Source organism: Ochotona princeps, chromosome 14 (assembly GCF_030435755.1).
Source record: "Ochotona princeps isolate mOchPri1 chromosome 14, mOchPri1.hap1, whole genome shotgun sequence".
NCBI classification, from domain to species: domain Eukaryota; kingdom Metazoa; phylum Chordata; class Mammalia; order Lagomorpha; family Ochotonidae; genus Ochotona; species Ochotona princeps.
The window spans coordinates 63,308,587-63,330,798 of NC_080845.1; the positions used below are offsets into that span (position 1 = coordinate 63,308,587).

General features: G+C 42.2%; 1 protein-coding gene across 1 annotated transcript in view; it reads left to right on the top strand.

Moving 5' to 3' along the window:
* IARS1 (isoleucyl-tRNA synthetase 1) overlaps nt 1-22,212 on the top strand; it is a 92,208-nt gene that overhangs the window by 65,121 nt on the left and 4,875 nt on the right. The window contains exons 27-32 of the mRNA XM_058672164.1: nt 72-184; nt 1,532-1,627; nt 2,214-2,390; nt 3,216-3,321; nt 8,437-8,562; nt 19,904-20,047. Coding sequence (XP_058528147.1) covers nt 72-184; nt 1,532-1,627; nt 2,214-2,390; nt 3,216-3,321; nt 8,437-8,562; nt 19,904-20,047 — 762 coding nt within the window. The remainder of the gene's footprint in view (nt 1-71; nt 185-1,531; nt 1,628-2,213; nt 2,391-3,215; nt 3,322-8,436; nt 8,563-19,903; nt 20,048-22,212) is intronic.

Sequence of the window (22,212 nt, forward strand, 5' to 3'; positions counted from 1 at the left end):
GCACGGTACTCTGCTGGAGGGGCAGCTGGAAGTGGAGGGGCTGGTGCACTAAGGGCATGCTTCTCTCCTAGGGACCATTGTTGTGGAAGGCCATGAACTGCACGAGGAAGACCTCCGCCTCATGTACACCTTTGATCAGGCCGCAGGTGGGACTGCGCAATTTGAAGCCCATTCAGATGCTCAGGTATTTTTCTATCCCCGGTTTTTTGTTTGTTTGTTTGTTTGTTTTAAACCAAGAGATAGGAACATGAGAGGAGAGATAATTTACCAGTATTTACAGCTTGTCCCATTTTAGACTGACTTTATTGAACTTCTTTCAGGTTCATCCTTAATGTTTGTTTAATATTGGCACTAACAAGTAAATACTAATAAATAAATAAATGCATAATTGAATCTTAGTATTCTGTCTGGTAAGTTATTGAGTGGAAATGAGTACAGAGAAGGGCCCATTCAAAGTAGTGTGGTCAGGGAATGTCTTTTGATGAGCTGGTACAGGCTCTTTTTAACTTCTGGTTCAGTTTTCTTAAATGTGAATGGGGTGATGCTTAACTGCTAAGGATTGAATAGAGTATATTTCACTCTCTATCATGTACTTTGTAAATAGAAGTGATGGTGTTGATAATAATCATAGCAACCTTCGTAACAGATGAAATAGAAAAGTAAATAGTCACTGTAAAGGATGGCAGCTTAGCTAAATCACACAAAAATATGTGATCTGTTCTAGAATATGTATCATGAATCATAAGTAGAAACCCAAAGAGGGCCTGGCGCAGTAGCATAGTGGCTAAAGTCCTCCCCTTGAACGAGCTGGGATCCCATATGGTTGCTGGTTCTGATCCCGGCAGCCCTGCTTCCCATCCAGCTCCCTGCTTGTGGCCTGGGAAAGCAGTTGAGGATGGTACAGGATCTTGGGACCCTGTACTCACGAGGGAGAACCGGAGGAGGCTCCTGGCTCCTGGCTTCGAATTGGCTCGGCTCCAGCCGTTGTGGCTGCTTGGGGAGTGAACCATCGGACGGAGGCTCTTCCTCTCTGTCTCTCCTCCCCTCTGTATATCTGCCTTTCCAATAAAAAAATTAATAAATCTTTAAAAAAAAAAAAAGAAAATGAAACTCAAAGAAGCCAAGGGTTTTGGTTTAAGAAAGCCTGAAATGAGCTGCTTTGAGAAGTGTGGCTGCTGGTTCTGCCATGAAGAGATCTGCTCCAGAGGCTTTGTGATCAGACATTGATCTTACTGGAGGACTTGCTGTCATTCATTGGCTGAGCCCAAAGCAGAATTGTGAGAGTCTCACACAAGATAGTGTCTATCCAGTGATCGGCACAGGAGAGAAAGCCGCCTGTCTCCCAGGAGAGGGTGGACTAGCGTCTAAATAACAAAGAAGCTAGGTGAACTGTGTTTGTTTTGCTCTGTTGTATGAGTAAATACTGCTGTGCAGAGCCTCCGCAGAGTTCCGTTTTAGATACTGCGTTGCTGAGTTGTGCTAAGTCGCCTTGTTTCCCTTACCAGATGATGGGCATTATTTGTTCCCACAGGCACTGGTGCTCTTAGACATCAGCCCTGACCAATCAATGGTAGATGAAGGAATGGCCCGGGAAGTCATCAATCGTATTCAGAAACTTCGCAAAAAGGTCAGTTTGTCAGCTGAAGAATAAGCTACTATTTTGGATTGTTGTGGAACATGGAAGTGGCAGGTCCCCTTCACTCCCTACTTAGTACTGTCAAGCCAGGTGTGACCAGGCTAGACCCCTTTGCATCCTTTTATGTCCCTTGGGCATCCGCAACATCGTGTTCTGCAGAGAATACATCTGACTGGAGAGAAGGTGACCATCTCAGAGGAAGGACAGAGGTGCAGTCAGTGGGGCAGGACTCCCACACAGAGGATTCGTGCTCAGAATGGAGCTGGGAAGGCCTCAGAGGTCTGGGAGAGAACCCACAAAGCCTCTATCATGTGCAGTCTGTGTCAGTTCACCTCTGTGTGAGTGGGTTCTTAGTTATTCCTTGGCTTCAGTACTCAGGAGGCTCTGATTGTGCTGTGTGCTAAGACCTGACACTGTCCCACCTTTTGTTAAACAAAACAAAACAGTCAGTGGTGTCCTGCAGTGTCTGTACAGATAACCTGGCAGGGGACAGGACGGCAGCCTTTGTCCCACAGTTACTTAAAGTTTATTTGACAAAATATGCTTCTCCTTTTCAATTTTCTGCTTGTACTTTCAGTGCAATCTGGTTCCCACAGACGAAATAACAGTTTATTATAAAGCATTGTCTGAAGGACGGTATCTGACTCACATTATTGAAAGCCACACAGATTTTATATTTGCCACCATAAAGGCTCCCTTGAAACCATATCCAGTTTCTACATCAGATAAAATTCTTATTCAAGAAAAAACCCAGGTGAGTTGTATTGAACTACTAAAAGACTTCAGATGTTCACATCTTGACACCCCTTCCCCAACTAAGTTAGTATATTACTAAGCCCTGACGTTTTTCTCCGGACACTAGCGTGTAGGATCGGAGAGAAGTCCAGAAGGGATGTGCAAGGAAAGGCAGAACTGCTTCACGACAGTTTTTCTTGGCAGAGACATCCCTGATCGTACGTGAGATTTGCCAGAAAGTCGTGGCCGTGTGGACCCATTATATCTAAAACAAAAACAAAACAAAAATCAATGCTTGTGATTCCAGTAATTATCACAACAAAACAAGCAGCAATTGTTTTGAAAAACATTTAGCTCTTAGCGAGGAAGTTGTACATTAAAGTACAGCAACATCTCCTGTTGCCACGTCAAGATCAGATGCTGAGACATGGAATGTACTGGCCGTAACCCAGAGACGGTCATTTGCAGTAGGTCTCAATCGTTCATTCAGTCATTCTCTCTGTGTCATTCCTGCTTTTTATGAGACAAATGAGAAAGACAAGAAGGGGCTGTAAGTGGCTATCTGTCTTTTCAGAGGAGTGAGTGCGGTTTAGTTATGTTCTTTATTTTGGATATAGTTGAATCGGCTTGTTTAAAAATAAGTACATGTTGCTTATATAATCAATGAAAAAAAAGGCTTGTCTAGAAGAACAAGGGTTTTAAAAACTTGGTATCGGTTGCAATTCTCAACTCTTGAATAAGATGAAATATGTTCATGCTGAGAAGTCGTAATCACTGTGTTATTACTTGATTTGGTAAACTGCGGTCAGATGCTGTGGTCACTGATGTGATATCATGTGCTCAGTTAAAGGGGTCTGAGCTGGAGATAACACTCACCAAAGCATCGTCCCTGCCTGGCCCTGCTTGCGCCTATGTCAATCTTAGCATTTGTGTAAATGGCAGTGAGCAAGGTAAGAACAAAAAGATTCCATGGTTTGTGTGGTATTTTCAAGTTAAGCCTGTTTATATCTTATGATTTGTATCTTATGGGTTTATGCCGTGGTGAAGATGAAGCGGGTTTATTTCTCTCTCTTCTGCTAAATGCAACTACCAGAAATCTTTGGGAAGTTTGTGGGGCAAGCATACTGTGAAAACCTGTGTGTGGGGCTCAGCAGCGTGGCCTAGTGGCTAAGGTCCTCGCCTTGATCCCATATGGCCGCTGGTTCTAATCCCGGCGCTCCACTTCCTCTTTATCTCTCCTCCTCTCAGTATATCTGACTTTGTAATAAAAAAATAAAATAAATCTTTAAAAAAAAAAAAGAAAGAAAAGGAAACCTGTGTGTGAATTTTAATTTTTCTTAACCTGCTATGCCATGGTGCTAGCCCCCATGGTTTTCAATCTGAAACTAGCCATGTGCCAGATACTGTAATATATAACCTGAGAGTTTTAAAAAAGAGCAGCTGGATCAAAATCAGCTTTACAATGGATGAAATTAATTAAGGTTATCTAATCAAATGGCCGAAGCTATCTGCCAGTATTTTTGGAACAGACTCCAAGTTATTCATTTAGGTAGAGTTTAAGACTTGACCTCCAAAGGATTGTTCATGAAATGGGAAATTGATAAATTGGACATCATCAAAATTTAAGGTTTTTTCATTCTAAGAATAGAAAATTTTGAAAGCTGTAGATTGAGAGGTTTTTATAAATAAGATAGCCAACAAAGAACTTAAAGATCTTTTAAAACTCAATAGCAAAACAATCCAATTTGAAAATGGAGAAAAGATATGAACAAAATTTACCAGAAAGAGTTCACAAGTAATAGAAACTTGTGTGAAAATAATCAACATCATTAGCATGATTTAGATTGACTTAGGGGAAATACAGATTAGAACCAAATGATTAGAAAGTAGTGACAACTTAAAATTCAGGCTGCGGGTCCAGTGGCTAAATCCTCACCTTACAAGTGCTGGGATCCCATATGGGTGCTAGTTCATGTCCGGGCTGCTCTGCTTCCCATCCAGCTTCCTGCATGTGGCCTGGGAACACAAAAGAGCATGGCCTGAAGCCTTGGGACCCTGCACCCACACGAGAGACCTGGAGGAAGCTCCTGGTTCCTGGCTTTGAATTGGCTCAGCTCTGCCCATTGTGGCCACTTGAGGAGTGATTCAGCAGATGGAAGATATTTCTTTTTCTTTTTTTTTTTTTTAAAGATTTATTTATTTTTATTACAAAGCCAGATATACAGAGAGGAGGAGAGACAGAGAGGAAGATCCTCCATCCGATGATTCACACCCCAAGTGAGCTGCAATGGCTGGTGCTGTGCCGATCCGATGCCAGGAACCAGGAACCTCTTCTGGGTCTCCCACGCGGGTGTAGTGTCCCAAAGCTTTGGGGCGTCCTCGACCACTTTCCCAGGCCATAAGCAGGGAGCTGGATGGGAAGTGGAGCTGCCGGGATTAGAACCGGCGCCCACATGGGATCCCGGGGCATTCAAGGCGAGGACTTCAGCTGCTAGGCCATGCCGCCGGGCCTGGAAGATCTTTCTTTCTCTGCTTTCCAATAAAAATAAATGTTAAAAAAAATCCTGACTGTAAAACTTGGTAGAAAGCCATTTGTATAATCTTAATCTGTTAACAGATCAGATTATAGCATTGGGAAACATGTTGTTGATAATGGAATGTATTATTAGATAGTTATGCCTTCAGCATTCCCAAAACTAAAAAACAAAAATTGGATCTCTAAACATATTTCGTATTTCATAGTAACAGGGTTTTAGATGAGGGATTGTGAACTTGAATAAATACTGTCCTATCAGCTATCTTTTGATTATCATTTGCATAGTAAATCCATTTTTCATCAAAGTACTGGCAATTCCAAATCTGACTAAAGATGCAGAGTGCTGGATCTCATATCACTAGTAGCAATGTACTGTGGTACGGCCAGTCAGGAAAAGAGTTTGGCAGTGCCCTTAAAAGCTACACATGTGCCTGGCTTAATCATTCAGCGATTGCACTCCTAGGCATTCCAGAAAACTGAAAGTTCATGTTCCCAAAACAAACAAAAATCAGAACAAAGTGAAAACCCTCCACATGAATGTTTGTAGGAACTGTATTCATAATTACTCAAAACTAGAGACAACTGAGATATTCTTCACAAGTAAAAATAGCTAAACACACTGGTGCTCCCACATCATAGAATACAACTCAGCTACTAATTATTGCGGAGATTAATGCTGACTGAAGAAAATGTTCCAAAATGTTCTGTAATGCATGGTTAACTATCTTGCATTCTTTTACGTGGTTGATCAGGATGGAAATGGTTGAGGGTAAAGGGATAGTGGGTGAGACCATTATTTACACGTTTTCTTTTTTCTTCTTGTGTATGCGGAGAGGTAGATATAAAAGGGGAAACCATGCCCAGTCTCCCAACTGCCGCATTAACTGGGGAATTGGGGAACTGCCACCTGATGTCATCCCCATGTCCCCATTGTGGACCATTTTCTGCTTATGTGGTTTCTTTAGTTCTGAGATGCTGTTGATACTGTCGCTGCAAGGATGAGGAAATCCTTCCAATGTCAGTTGGCTGTCATAGTCCACTTCTGAATCATCATTAGTTCATATATTTGTTAAGCTTTGCTGGGGTAGTTGATCAGGTTTTTTTGCCCTCCATCCTCAGCAGACCAATAAGTGTCTAGCCCTGCCCAACACACCCTTGGCCCCCACGTACCACAGTGGAAGCTGCAGCCCAGTCAGAGGGACCCCCAAAAACCCCCACTAGACTGGTCCTCCAGCTCTGCTTTCTGTGCCCTGGTCTGTTCTGCCCCACATACCATTGAGATCTCATATACTTCATTGGGCATTGAAGCCTAACTCAGCCCAACCAACTCCACCCTCCAGCATGCACTCATGCCAGTGGGTGCAACCTTCTGTCTGGCCAGGCCCACTCCCAGTCCTGGTTTTCATGATCACCAGTGGGAGTTGTAGCCCATCAGAGCGGAGCCCACAACCTCCCCCTGGACCCACTCCCTGCCCTGGATATTGCACTTTCCAGGTGGTTCTGCAGTCTAGCTCAACAGGACTTGCCCCCAGTCCCAGCACTTGCCAGATGATGCTGTGGCAATGCCCAACCTGCCTGCCTTTATTCTGTCTCATGCCTGTACCAGTGGATACAATCGTATATACCAGCCTGGCTGTCTCCCTAACCCAGTTCTCATGTAGAACAACAGGTGTTGTTGCCCTGCCCAGCCTGAGCAGTGGCTCAGCAGTGAAATCCCTGCTAGGCCCCTGCTAGGCTCACTCCCAACCCCGGTCTCACGTGTGCTGGTTTGTACAGAGCAGTCTAGTCTAGTGTGGCTGTCTCACCTCAGTATTTGCCAGCAGGTGCTGAAGCCTGGCCTGACCCGGCCTGGTATTTTGCATTCTTAAAAGATAAAATTTTCAAGATGAAGATTTTTTCCAGGATTTAAGGAGAGAATGAGTTGGAAGGAATTAGTGGCAGATATTTCAAAGCTACATGTGGATGCTTGTGCTAACAAAACTGTTTTGTATTTTGATGATGGTGACAGATACAGGATTTTACAAGTTAATAAAACCATATAGAACTAAACACTCATGCTCCTCAGGGATTAAACATTGAATTGCTTTGATGTCAATATCCTGGTTATAGTTTTGCACCACAGTTTTTGTAGTCTAGGTTTTTGTTGTTGTTTGCTTTTTGGTGAGATTATTTGTTTATTTATTTATTTTCTTATTGCCAAGTCAGATATACAGAGAGGAGGAGAGACAGAGACGAAGACCTCCCATCCCATGATTCACTCCCCAAGTGACCACAACGGCTGATGCTATGCCGATCTGAACCTGGGAGCCAGGAGCTCTTCCAGGTCTCCCACACGGGTGCATGGTCCCAAGGCTTTGGGCCGTCCTCGACTGCTTTCCCAGGCCATAAGCAGGGATCTAGATGGGAAGCAGAGCAGCTGGGATTAGAACCGGCGACCATATGGGATCCTGGCGCATTCAGGCGAGGACTTTAGCCGCTAGGCCACTGCATCTGGCCCTGTTTGTTTATTTGAAAGAGCTTCAGAGGAGTGAGAGCCAGAGAGAGACATCTTCCTATTGCTGATTCACTCCCCAGATGACCACGTTGACAGTCTGGGACTGAGCTAGGTTGAGTAAAACCAGGAGCCAGGAGCTCCATGTGTGCAGGGGCCAAAACACTTAGGCCATTTTCCAATGCTTTTCCCAGGTCATTAGCAGGGATTTGAATAGGAAGTGGAACACCTGGGACATTAACCAGTGCACATTTGGGATACTCAAATTGCAGGTGGTGGCTTTACTTGCTATGCCACAAGTTTTATACGATTTTACCAGTGGGAGAAACTGAGTAAAGAGTCCACTGTATCCCCCTATTTCCTGTTGTTGCATGTTTCTCTGCAGTTACCTCAAAGTAAGATACTTAAGTAAATCAATAACTGTAATGAAATATAAGTCAATATCAGGGGTCACAAGAATTTTTTTTCAAATAATGTTCAGATTTTTTTTTTAAGATTTACTTATTTTTATTACAAAGTCAGATATACAGAGGGGAGGAGAGACAGAGAGGAAGATCTTCTGTTTGCTCATTCACACCCCAAGTGACTGCAACTGCCGGTGCTGCACTGATCCAAAGCCAGGAGCCAGGAGCTTCCTCCAGGTCTCCCACACGGGTGCAGGGTCCCAAGGCTTTGGACCGTCCTCTACTGCTTTCCCAGGCCACAAGCAGGGAGCTGGATGGGAAGTGGAGCTGCCGGAATTAGAACTGGTGCCCATATGGGATCCTGGCGAGTTCAAGGTGAGGACTTTTACCGCTAGACCACCGCACTGGGCCCTCAGATGTTATTTTCAACCTGAGCTATGGTCATTTACAAACAGCTCAAAAATATAAAGTTTTGAATTTAAGAAAGGACAAGAACAGATTGCCTAGTGGAATGCTATGCCTCTAGTACATCACTGAGAGCTGCCAAAACACTATTGAGGGCATTTATTTATGTTATATTGCTGACCTAAATTTCATTTTTTCTGAATAAGATCTTCTTTTTGTGACTTTTTAGGTGGAGTCTTGCTTCTGGAAAATCCAAAGGGTGAAAACAGATTGGACCTTTTAAAACTGAAGAGTGTTGTCACTAGCATTTTTGGTGTTAAAAACACAGAACTGGCTGTCTTTCATGGTGCAACAGGTATGTGGAAAGTAGAATAATGTCTGTCCGCAACCAGAGGCAGGCTGGTACAGATCTTCATTTAAGGCACTGGACCCGGTCGGCAGTGAAGTCTCTAACCTTGCCCTCTTGCCTATTATTCCTGTAGATTTGGGGCTTCAGACTTCCTTGTCGAGATTCGGCTTTATGAGACACGGTGAATGGGTCTTTCTAAATCGAGATTCTCTGGATAAAATTTTAAAGCATTGTACATTAGTTCTGTCCCACTGTTAGGAGTAGAATTCCCAATTGCCTCAACCTAAGCATATGACCTTCTTTGGAAATAGCATGGTTACACCTATAGCTAGTTAAGATACAGTCACACTGAAGTAGGGTAATACAGTGGGCCTGTTGTCCAAGTGAGAAGGTGACTATGGGACGATGCAGGAGCACCAGGGAAACCCCCTGTGGTGGCAAAGGCAGAGGCTGCGGTGACGTAGCTGCAGGCTGAGCGCATGTGCAGACTGCTGTGAGCCTCTAAAAGCTGTTAAAAGGCGAAGAGAACTCCCTTCCTGGGCCTTCGGAGCTGTTGTCTAAGCCTCCCAGTTCCTAGAAATTTTTGTTAGTAGACTCAGAAAACTAATACTTAGATGAATTTCACTTTTTTTTCAGAAGCCTCTCGATTCTAAACTTTTTTCCCCACTTTTAAACAAGAAATACAAACAACTCATTAACAGGAAAACTGAATCCTAATAGTGATCAGGAACGTACTGTAAACAAGATAAAAAACCACACAAACCATCTTGGCAAAAACCAGGGAAAGACTCTGGTTATTAGCTAGTATCAAGAGTGTTGCACAGTAAGAGCTGTAAATTATTTGTGTCCTTTCCAAGTCACTGACTTTCTGTTGGGTCCCACCTCCAGCCCATGTCCATGAATCAGTACAGATTCATTGTTCTGGCTGTTTCTCCTTCCAAACCAAATGAGGTGCTAGCTGTACTGAGACAACCAGATCCACTGCTTTTTTTTTTTTTTTAAGGTTTATTTTATTTTTATTTTTATTACAAAGTCAGATATACAGAGAGGAGAGACAGAGAGGAAGATCTTCCTTCCAATGATTCACTCCCCAAGTGAGCTGCAATGGCTGGTGCTGTGCCAATCCGAAGCCGGGAACCAGGAACCTCTTCCGGGTCTCCCACGCGGGTGCAGGGTCCCAATGCATTGGGCCGTCCTCAACTGTTTTCCCAGGCCACAAGCAGGGAGCTGGATGGGAAGTGGAGCTGCCGGGATTAGAACCGGCGCCCATATGGGATCCTGGCGCATTCAAGGTGAGGACTTTAGCCGCTAGGCCACGCCTCTGGGCCCCAGATCCACTGTTCTTGAGGGGACCAGAATCAGAGGAGCTGTGTGTCTGCTTTTACTCGTGCAACATACTGTACGAAAGCATCCACAGGCAGCCTTCAGTTTCTTGTGTCAGCTGGTCCCAGGGAGCTTTCCTTAAGGCCATGAGTATGATGTAACTGACAGAAGATACTTTATGGCCCCAGGCTGGGCTTGGATGTCCAGTCCCTGGTGGGGTTTGTTTCCTATTTCCCAAGGAATTGCTGCAGTCATTCCTGAACACCACTTTATTCAGTGCAAGCCCATGCACTGTTGTTCAGATCATAGCCACTCAGGCCACTCATCTCTGTTCCATCCCCAAGCAGTGTTTAATTTTATATGAATGAAATTACACTAGATGTATTCTCTGTATCTTGATTTTTCTACATATATGAATCATTTTAATGTGCTAAGTTCTCATATTTGAATATAAGCTTTTTGTAATGAAGCTTGGACTATTGATATATGAGGATATTTTGATAGCATCCATAATACAAGGAATAACTTTATATACATATATTTTAAATTTTGTATACATTTTTAATTTTATAATTTTATATTTTATATGACACAGCTTCATAGGGTCTGGGATTCCCCCAGCCCCTCCCCAAGCCTTCCTCCCATATTGAATTCCTCCATATTGTTACAGTAGTACAGTTCATATCCAGTCATGATTCCTTCATTGCGGGTATGGACCATGCAGAGAGTCCAGCATCTTATTGTCCAGAAAAATTCAACAGTTTCATTGGGGAGACCATCTCTGGTCTAAAAGTAGAGCTGGTAGAATATCATCCCCTCCAATGAGATGTCACTACACAACTTCAATAACAGGAAGAAACATCAAAATTAACAACATCATGAAGTTAATTAACATGGTATTGAGTGACCAATATGTTAGAAAATGCAAGTTCTTAACTACATGCTGTAACTACTTCCTTGACATCTCATTTTTAATATATACACAACCTGCTGCTATAAACTTTTTTTTTCTCCCAAGCTAACATGTTTTTGAGTTTAACCTAAATCAGAGTGGCACAGAAACAGTGGAAGGATCAAAATTAACATACATCATATATATAACAGCTGAGTACAAACTTAACATCAAAGTTTCTATGCAGTTACATTTTGTTTAGCATTAACAGTCATAAATTGATGACTTTAAGCTTTAAACTTTGCAGTATATAGTGATTATGCATGGTTTTTACCGAACTTTGCATTTTAAGAATTGAAGAATAGAAAAGTTTCAGGCAGGTGAGCAGGAAAATCCCCAGCAACCCATTGAGTGAGGAAGTAAGCGAGGCTGGAACTAGATAAGGACCAGAGAAAGCTCCTCTTCGGAGTCCAGAAGGAAATTTACAACCCTTTTACCCCTGAGTACCACCCAGGGATCCTGGCTGTAGTTCCTATGTCACCAGACCCTGTGAGAGGGTTTGGGGCTGCTACCATTGCCGGAGTCCAGCTCCAGCCGAGAGTTCGGAGCTCGGGAAGGGTGCGTGAGATAGGCGTAGAAAGAAGAAGAGAGAAAGAAAAGAGAGACTGACCACTAGGATTCCTTGATGATTGTGGACCTTGCAAGAAAGCTGTCCGCTTTATTTATACAGAAGCAGTACAAAGTTTTCTTTTAGGGGCATTTTGACATAGCTTCAGGGGGGCACAATTTACAACTTCTTGAGAAATGATTGAGGAAGGATCCCACATTCCTTGCTTATCTTGGTTTGCCAGTCTTCACCCACTCTCCTCAGGTCTGGGCTCTAACCTTGGCGCCACCTGTGACAACCAGGCCCCTACCTTGAATTATGTATGGGTTAGTAAGTCCGGGGTCTTGGTGTATGGGGATCACGGGCCATCGGCACCAAAGGCCATCAGGTCAGCAAGCTCACACAGTTTGTTATCTGAACAAGTAAAGCAAGAGTTATAACAGCGGAAAGAATTGTAATTAGCAATGAGCCAAGTTTACTCCATTTAAGTTTCAATTCTGCAATTGACAAGTGAGTGTTTCCAAAAACAATTCTACAAATTGTTTCACCTCAAGACAGGGCATTATCCATTCCAACGTTGCAGCCAAGAATTTATCAGTAGGCAACATATCGTATTCAGTAATACACTCTTACTACAATTCTTATTCTACAACTTATCCATTACTTAATGGGAGAAATACATCAAAAGAGAAAAAACAAAGAGCTAAGACAAAAGGTTCCAAACATTAAGTTCCTCTACAACTGCAGGTTCTACAACCTCATAAGTGATTAAACAATAATCAAAAGTACATCTTTGTGATGTTAGTGAAATCAGCCTATATTTCATCTAGTTAGAAATTATGAAAGCAGCTAAAGCAACTATAGTTTCTATGTTCTAAAGAGTTACAAGGACAGGCTAACCCTTAAGGTCACAGTAACTATATTTTTTTTGCTTTAGTAGGATAGCCTTTAGGGTCCCAGTAACACGATAGCCTTTAGGGTCACAGTAACAAAATAACTTTTAGGGTCCCAGTAACAAGATAGCTTTTAGGGTCCCAGTAGCTATATTTTTTGTCATGGCAGTTTTAACCCATACTCCCATCATTTCCATTAGTTTGTAAAATTCTTATCAAGCCATTTCCCAGAAAGCATGCTAAATGTCCAGGGCAGATTTTATGGCAATGGGTAGGTACACAATAAGGTGTCTGGAAACAGCATGGGCTTGATTGTACTCCTGTGTGCAGTTAAAGGCCCACTCACCAGGACATTATCAGTAACATTAACTCTCAAGCTGATATTATTTGCCAAAGCCATCTCACAGGGGCAAACAATGCCTCAATAGATTACAGGATTCTTAGTGGGGTGCTTGAGTGTCCATGCAAAAGGGTGGTGAGACTGCATCAAGGTGGTCAGAGAGAAATCCGCCGGGCCCTGCCAAACAGCTGGAAGCTCCCTGGGCCCTGCCATGCAGGGAGCTGTTCTCTTCACACCTTTGTGTCATTCACACCTACTGCACGGACCCTGGCATACCATCCTGTGTTGGAAATCCAATAGGAAATGACTGACCTCAGAGTTCTCAGCCTCCAAGCGCATTCATATTCCCTGTGATCTCCTAGGCAGTTGGGATACGGTTCTCGGTGTCCATACTGACAATCCTAGATGAAGTATCCATTGCTTCTATAGCGAAAGCACTTGGGAGGCCTCCAAGAGTCTCCGGGAATAGGATACAGACCTCCTCTTATCCTCCTGTTCCACCCTGAGATCCCCTCCTGCTCTGTACAAACAACCTCCTTTTAAGAGGGTGTCAGGGTTGTTCTTAGATCCCACCAGAAATTTCTATGGTTTTTCTACTGTCTAAGGCCGTTAAGAATTTGTTAACTATAAATAATAAGTTATACTTTAAATCTTCCTCAAACATTTTAAGAAGGTGGAGAATTTCTCTGCACTCCTGATCTGTGGTAGAACAAGAGGAATATTAAACAAATTTAGTTTTTCAGTTCTTAGAGGCAGTTCCGCTGGGGTTCCATCTTCTCCAGGGATAGTATTGTATTCAAGGGAGTTGCTGCACTTCCGAGGTAGGATGAGCCATAGGGAAACCCACAGTTTGAGGATCCATCAGGAAGTTCTATGGACAAGAGCATAAATTTTCCCATGAATTATTAGTGTTCCAGAATATCAATCATTCAGTTGTTTTATCAAATACATACGAAAGTCTCTTGGGAAAAATGGTGCCACTGTATAATCCCTGAGCCAGCAATGAATTTGACAAGAGAAAAGAGAGTATTTGGAATAAATAAAACTGAAATAGAAAACATCAAAACACATGGGATGCAGACAAAACCAAACCAAACCAAACAAAAACAGTATGAATAACATTATTAAAGATACACTTCCATGCTGGTTTTTTTATATAAGAGAGAACATATGGTATTTGTTCTTTAGTGATTGACTCATTTCACTGAGCATAATGGTCTGTAGTTGGGACCACCTAGTTGTAACTAGTATAATTTCATTCTTCTTAATAGCTGAATAATATTCCATGGAGTAGATGTACCACAGTTTTTTAACCACTCCTCTTTGGATGGGCATCTAGATTGTTTCCATGTCTTTGCTTATGTGGATTGTGCTGCTGCAAATATAGGATTACAGATCCCCTTCTCATATGCAGATTTCACTTCCATTGGGTATATTCCTAGGAGCAGGATAGCTGGGTCATATGGCAGATTTATTTGCAATTTTCCAAGTACTCTCCATACTGACTTACACAGTGGCTGTACTAGCCTACACTCCCACCAGCAGTGAAGGAGGGTGCCTTTCTCCCCACATCCACACCAGCAGGTGTTGTTAGTTGAGTTCTGAATGTAGGCCAGTGTCACTGGAGTTAGCTGGTACCTCAAGGTGGTTTTTCATTTGTATCTCTCTGATGGCTAGGGAGCCTGAGCATCTTTTCATATGTCTGTTAACCATTTGAATCTGTTCTTTTGAGAAATGTCTGTTCATTTCCTTTGCCCATTTTTTTTTTTTTACAGGGTTGTTGTTTTTGCTGTCCCTGGGTTTCTGAAGCTCTTTGTAAATCCTGGATATTAGTCCCCTGTCACTTGTGTAGTGTGCAAAAATTTTCTCCCATTCTGTTGGTTGCTTCTTCAGTTTGTTAATTGTTTCCTTTGCTGTACAGAAGCTTCTTAGTTTGATGCAGTCCATTTGTTCATTTTGGATTTGATTGCCTTTGCTTTTGGTGTCTTTTCTAAGAAGTCTTTCCCTGTTCCTGTATCTTAGAGTGTGCTTCCTATGTTTTCCTTTAATAGTTTCTGGGTGTAGATTTAGGTCCTTGATCATTTTAGAGTTGATTTTCTTATAATGTGACAGGTGTGGGTCTTGCTTCTTAATTCTGCAAGCTGCTATCCAGTTGTCCCCACAGCGTTTGTTGAAGAGACCTGGATTTTTGCCTGGGTTGTTTTCTGTTTTCTTCTCAAAGATTAGTTGACTATACATGTGTGGGCTCCCTTCCGGTGTTTCTGTTCTGTTCCACTGATCTTCTTCTCTGTTTCTGTACCAGTGCCAGACTGTTTTGATAACCACTTCTCTGTAGTATGTCTTGAGGTCTGGAATTGTGATTCGTCCAGCTTGATTTCTATTTTTCAGGATAGCTTTTCTATTTCTGGGAAGAATGTTGTTGGGATTTTGATTGGGATTGTGTTAAATCTGTATATTGCTTTTGGTAATATGGTCATTTTGATGATGTTGATCCTGCTAATCCAGGAACATGGTATATTTCTCCATTTTTCAAGTTCTATTTCATTTTTTAATGTTTTGTAGTTGCCATCATAGAGGTCTTCCACATATTTAGTTAGCCTAAATCTAGGTATTTAAGATTCCTCTCCTCTATTTTAAAGAGGACTGTACTTACAATTTCTTTCTCATCCGTTGAATTATTTATGCACACTAGTGCCATCGATTTGTGTTCATTAATTTTGTATCCTGCTACTCTGCCAAAGTCTCTTATGAGTTCCAATAGTCTCTTGACTGAGTCTTGGTTCTCCTATGTAGAGAATCACGTTGTCTGCAAATAGAGATAATTTCATTTCCTCTTTTCCAATTTGGATTTCTTTAATTCTTTTCTTTTGCCTAATAGCTCTGGCAAGGACTTCCAATACTATGTTAAAGAGTAGTGGTGACAGTGGACATCCCAGTCTGGTTCCAGATTTTAGTGGGAACGCTTCCAGTCTTTCTCCATTTAGTATGATGCCGGCATTGGGTTATTTGTAGATTGTTTTCATTGTGTTGCAGAATGTTCCTTTTGTGCCTATCTTGCTTAGCGTTTTCAGCATGAAGTAGTGTTGGATTTTATCAAATGCTCTCTCTGCAACCATTGAGAGGATCATATGGTTTTTATTTTTCAATTTGTTCATGTGATATATTACATTTATTGATTTGCAAATGTTGAATCCCACCTGGTTTGGGTGAATAATCTGCTTGATGTGTTGTTGGATCCTGTTAGCTAGTATTTTATTGAAGATCTTTGCATCTATGTTCATCAAGGATATCAGTCTGTAGTTCTCTTTTTCTGTCGTTTCTCTGTCTGTCTTTGGTATTAAGGTGTTATTTGCTTCATAGAAAGAGTTTGGAAGGATTGCCTCTCTTTCTATTATTTGGAAAAACTTGTGGAGGATTGGGGTAAGTTCCTCTTGAAATGTTTGGTAGAATTCAGCAGTGCAGCCATCTGATCCAGGACATTTCTTGGTTGGGAGGGATTTAATTATTGATTCAATCTCAGTGCATGTTATTGGACTATTTAGATTGTTATTTGCTTTTTGATTCAATTTTTGTGGATTGTATGTGTCCAAAAATTTATCCATTTCCTCTAGGTCTTCTAATTTGTTCGCATATAGTTGCTTGTAATAGTTCCTGATGATTCTCTGTATGTCTGAGGTATCTGTTGTGATGTCTCCTTTCTTGTCTCTGATGTTATTGATTTGTATTTTCTTCCTACTTTTTTTGATTAGTTGGACTAGTGGGGAATCTATTTTGTTGATTTTCTCAAAGAACCAGCTCTTTGCTTCATTGATTTTATGTATAGTTCTCTTGGTCTCTATTTGGTTTATTTTCTCCATTATTTTGATGATTTTTTTCCTACTAATCTTAGGATTGCTTTCCTGTTGCTTTTCTAGTTCCTTCAACTGTAACGTTAGCTGATTTACTTGCTGCCTTTCTAATTTCTTAACATAAGCACTGATTGAAACAATCCTTCCTCTTAACACTGCCTTGATTGTGTCCCGTAAGTTTTCATATGTTTTCTTGATGCCTTCATTTGTTTCAAGCAAATTTTTAATTTCCCCTTTGATTTCTTCTCTGATCCATTGTTCATTTAGTAACATATTATTCAATCTCCATGTGTTTGCAAGTCTTCTTGGATGTTTTGACTTCTTGGTCTCTAACTTCACTCATTGATGGTCTGAGAAGATGCATAGTATAACTTTGATTTTTTAAAAAATTTGCTGAGGCTTGTTTTGTGGCCTATAACATGGTCAATTCTGGAGAAGGTTCCATGCACTGATGAAAAAAAGTGTATTCTCTGTAGGATGAAAGGTTCGATAGATGTCAACTAAGTCCATTTGCTCTAGAGTTTGGGAGAGTTCTGTTGTTTCTTTGCTGAGTTTGTTTTTTTGATCTGTCCATTGATGTTAAAGGAGTATACTGTGATTGTATTGGAGTCTATTTCTCCCTTTCAGTCTATTAATGCTTGTTTCACGTAGCTAGGTGCCTTGGCAATTGGTGAATATATATTTATTATGGTGATCTCTTCTTGCTGAATGGATCCCTAGATCATTATATGGTATCCTTCTTCATCTCTTTCAGTGTTTTTCACATTGATGTCCATATCATCTGATGTAAGAATGGCTACCCCTGCTCCTTTTCCTTTCCATTCGCTTGGAATATCTTTTCACTTTCAGTTTCCTATGATCTTTGTTAGTGAGATGTGTCTCCTGTAAGCAGCAGATAGATGGGTTTTGTTTTATGATCCATTCCTCTAATCTATGGCATTTGGTTGATGAATTTAAACCATTTACATTCAATGTTAATATGGATAGGTGGCAATTTGGTTCTGTCATCTTAGTAACGTGGTGTTCTTTGGTTGAGTCTTCTGTTGGCCTTTTAGTGGGATGTTCTCCACATTTGCCTTTGATTTTGGTAGCTGCTATTTCTTTTCTCTTTCCCAAGAACATCTTTGAATATTAGCTGTAGGGCTGGTTTGGAGGACATGAATTCTTTGAGTTTTTCTTTATTGTGGAAGAATTTTATTTCATTTTCAAAGACAAAGGAGAGCTTTGCAGGATATGTTATTCTGGGCTGGAAATTTTTCCCTTGTAGAGTCTGGAATATGTCACTCCATTCTCTCCTGGCCTGTATTGTTTCCTCTGAGAGGTCAGCTGTGAGTTTGATTAGGATTATTCCATAGGTCACTGATTTTTCTCACACGCACATTTAAGGATTTTTTTTCCTTATGTTCAACTTAGGAGAGCGTGATTATCATGTGCCTTGGTGAAGGTTGCTTTTTTTCAACCCTATTGGGAGTCCTGTGCCCCTCCTGGAGGTTGTTTCCCAATTCTTTCTCTAGATTAGGGAAGTTTTCGTGTATTATTTCATTGAATAAACCTTTAATCCCAGTTGTTCTTTCTGCACCTTCTGGAACTCCCATAATTCTTATGTTGAGCCTTTTAATCATATCTTTTAATTCCTGTATGGTATTTTTAGCTTGGCCTAGCTCTGCTTCCAGCTTTGTGTTTATTTCCCCTTGGTGACAGGAACTATCTTCCAATTCTGGTATACTTTCTTCTGCTTCATTCATTCTATTTTTTAGACTCTCCTCTGTACTTTCAATTTGGTCCACTGTATTCTTCTTCTGAAATGTCAGCTTTAATTTGATCCATTTCCTGTGTAACAAAATCTTTCAATTCTTTGAATTCTTGTATCATGTGATTGTCGCTGTTGGTCAGAAGCTTTATAATATATTTTTTTAATTCTGTGTCCCCCATTTTTTCAATGCTTTCCTCAGTTAACTCTGAGGGTATTAGAGGCTTTTGTTGCTTTTCTGGGGAGTCTTCAGTAACATTCATTGTGCCTGTCTTTTCTTTTAACTTTTAACATTGCAATCCTGTTTGGTGTATTTTTCTCCTTAGTGCAGTTTTCTAAGATGTATTATCTACAGATCTACAAGTCAGTTTTTATGTTCAATCAGTGTCCTGGATTAGGAAGATGCCAACTGTCCCAGATAACTGGTTTATCAGCACACTGATCTTGTCTAAACACACAAGATGGCGCCCGGTGGATCACTGCCAGAGAGCCGGGGCTGTTGGCTTTCCTCGGGGAGCACACAGATCCTGCAGGATGCGAAGCTGGCGCTGTCCTCCCTGTGGGATCAGCCGGGTGTGACTAGCTGGAAACGTTGCCCAGTCCGGCATTTGATCCCTGTGCTGTCAGCCCCGAGCCACCACCAGTCTGCCCTGCAGAGTGTGCAGCTCCCTTTCTGTTCGCTGCTGGGCCAAAGCATTTGGCAGGATTGGCCAGTCCCAGCCTGCCTTCACCTCCTGAGCTCCCCGTGTGAACCCAAGCTCCCACGTGGCTGCTGCAAGGGCTGATCTGTGGCTGCCTCTGGATCCCTGGTTGTCGTTGGAGACCAGATCACAGCTCACGGGTGGTTGCTGGGTTTTCTGTTCCCTGTAACACCACTCCACCATTGTAGCCTCTTCCCTGTGTCCATGCATTCTCCAGGTACCTCCTTGTTGACTTTCTGGCCCCTAACTTTTTCTGTAATCTGCTCTCTGTTCTTTTTTTTTTTTTTTTTAAGATTTTTTTTTTTTTAAATTTTTATTACAAAGTCAGATATACAGACAGGAGGAGTGACAGAGAGGAAGATCTTCCATCCGATGATTCACTCCCCAAGTGAGCCGCAACAGCTGGTGCTGGGCCGATCTGAAGCTGGGAACCAGGAACTTATTCCAGGTCTCCCACACGGGTGCAGTGTCCCAATGCATTGGGCCGTCCTCAGCTGCTTTCCCAGGCCACAAGCAGGGAGCTGGATGGGAAGTGGAGCTGCTGGGATTAGAACCGGTGCCCATATGGGATCCCGGCATGTTCAAGGCGAGGACTTTAGCTGCTAGGCCATGCCGCCGGGTCCCTGCTCTCTATTCTTTACCCTAATAATTTTCCGTCATCTCGAACATGTCTGCACCCTTTGCTGCCATCTTGAATGGATCTCAGTTTTATATGTTAACATGAAATAAGGGTAGAAGTTTTATATTTTAAGTTAAAGATAGTATGGCATTTGTGTCGCAATATTAATATTCCATACTTTTGCATGTCATTAAGGTATAGATTATAGAAAAAGCAGTGTCCTTCGGTAACAAATTAAGCGGAAATCATCATTGTTGAAATGTATATAATCATCATTACTATTATGTATATATGTATATACACATATATAAATAAAGTAGATGACCTGAGCAGTTAACCATTTAACCCTGAAAGAATTTTTATTTTATTTCTAGAAATACAAAACCAAACCGACTTACTGAGCCTTAGTGGAAAAACACTGAGCGTGACTGCAGGGTCCGCACCGTCACTGGTCAGCAGTCCCAGTACTCTGCTCTGTCAGTATATCAACCTGCAACTCCTGAACGCAGAGCCCCAAGGTAAGTGTCTCCACCCCGCCGCTCAGGTGGTGTTAAGATTTCTTCTAATGTTCCCATCTCTCGCTTAAATGTTTTTTTTTTTTTGTCATTCATTTACATATTTATTTAAAGCCCCAATGAGGGACCTGCCCTGTGGTGTAGTGGGTTAAGCCTTAACTGGCAATACTGACATCCCGTTATGTGCACCGGTTTGAGTCCTGGATGCTCCAGTATAAATGTAACTCCCTGGTAATGTTTCTGGGTGAAGCTGTAAAACATCGCTCAAACACCTCCACCCATGTGGCGGAGCCAGATGAAGCTCATGGCTTCTGGCTTTGGCCTGGCCCCGCCTTAGCTATCGGTGGCCATTTAGGCAGAGAATCAGTGTATGTCTGACTTTTCTCTCTGACTCTCTGTCTCTCTCTCTCTCAGTCCTTGGTCATTCTACCTTTCAAATAAATACAGAGAAAGAGAGATCTTCCATCTGCTGCGTAGTCCACATGTGCCCACATCAGCCAGGTCGGGCCAGGCTGCAGCTGAGAGCCAGGAACTCAGTCCTTATCTCCCATCTTTCTGACTCCATTTGCATCTGTAAATAAGCCTTTCAATCAATCATTCAGGCGATGACATGAGTTCAGACCGGCATTGTGACATGTGTAAGCTGCTGCCTATGACACTGGCTTCCCATAAGAAGGTCAATTCCAGTCCTGGCTGCTCCACGTTCTGCCTGCTAATGCACCTGGAAGAGCAGTTGAAGATGACTGAAGTCCTGTGGGCCTATACCCACATGCGGGACTCGGATGGAGCTTCAGGCTTCTGGCTTCAGCCTGGCCCAGTCCCAGCCACTGTCACCATTTGGGGAGTGGACCAGTCCATAGAAGATATCTCTGTCTTCCTTTCTTTCTTCCGCTCTTTGTAACTCTGCCTTTCAAGTAAATAAAATCATATGCTTGCAATGGGGAAATCTCAACTGAACTTGAGCTGTGGTTATGCAACAAGGTGGAGGAATCCACCATGGTGGGAGGGTTTGGGGAGGGGTGGGGAGAACCCAAGTATCTATGTCACTGTGTCACATAATACAATGTAATTACTGAAGTTAAATAATAAATAATTTAAAAAAAAAAAAAAAAAAAGCAAGCAAGTGAAATAAATTGGATAAAAATTATAAGGTAGGGAGTGGTGGCCTAGCGGCTAAATTCCTTTCCTAAAACGCTCTGGGATCCCATATGGGCACCAGTTCTAATCCTGGCAGCCCAGCTTCCCATCCAACTCCCTGCTTGTGGCCTGGAAAAGCAGTTGAGGATGGCCCAAAGCCTTGGAATCCTGTACCCATGTGGGAGACCTAGAAGAGCTCCTGGCTCCTGGCTCCTGGATTTACATTGGTACAGCTCCGGCCGTTGCAGTCACTTGGGGAGTGAAAGAGTCAATGGAAGATCTTTGTGTCTCTCCTCCTCTATATCTGACTTTGCAATAAAAAAAATTACAAGTAAATGAAAATTAAGTGACAGAAAAGTGTAATTTGTAGTTTTGACTTTTTTTTTAAGATTTATTTTTATTGCAAACAGGTGAAAATATATAGAGAGGAGGAGAGACAGAGAGGAAGATCTTCCATCCACTGATTCACTCCCCAAGTGACCGTAACGGCTGGTGCTATGCCGCTCTGTAACCAGAAGTCAGGAGCTCTTCTGGGTCTCCAACATGGGTGCAGGGTCCCAAAGCTTTGGGCCGTCCTCAACTGCCTTCCCAGGCCACAAGCAGGGAGCTGGATGGGAAGTGGAGCTGCCGGGATTAGAACTGGTACCCATATGGGATCCGAGCGCATTTAAGACGAGGACTTTAGCCGCTAGGCTACTGTGCCGGCCCCAGTTTTAACCTTTTTTTAATGCTCTGAAAATGTATATTCTTCCATGTCTTAATCAGTTGGTATTTAGTTTTTCGTTAGCTTTTAGGATCCTCATTTTACTAATGTTTAGTGAAATCTGGAGACCCTTCACTTGGCTGAGTACTGATTATCTGTTCATCTAGCTTAATTTCTCATTTTCTCTGTTCCCTTTGCTGCAGCTGCGGCTACTTTTTCCCTTATAAGGATTCAAGCATTTATGTGTGTGAAAGGTAGCAATAAACAGAGAGAAAGATCTTCCACCTGCTGGTTCATTCTTCACATGCGTGTGACAGAGCATCCATCG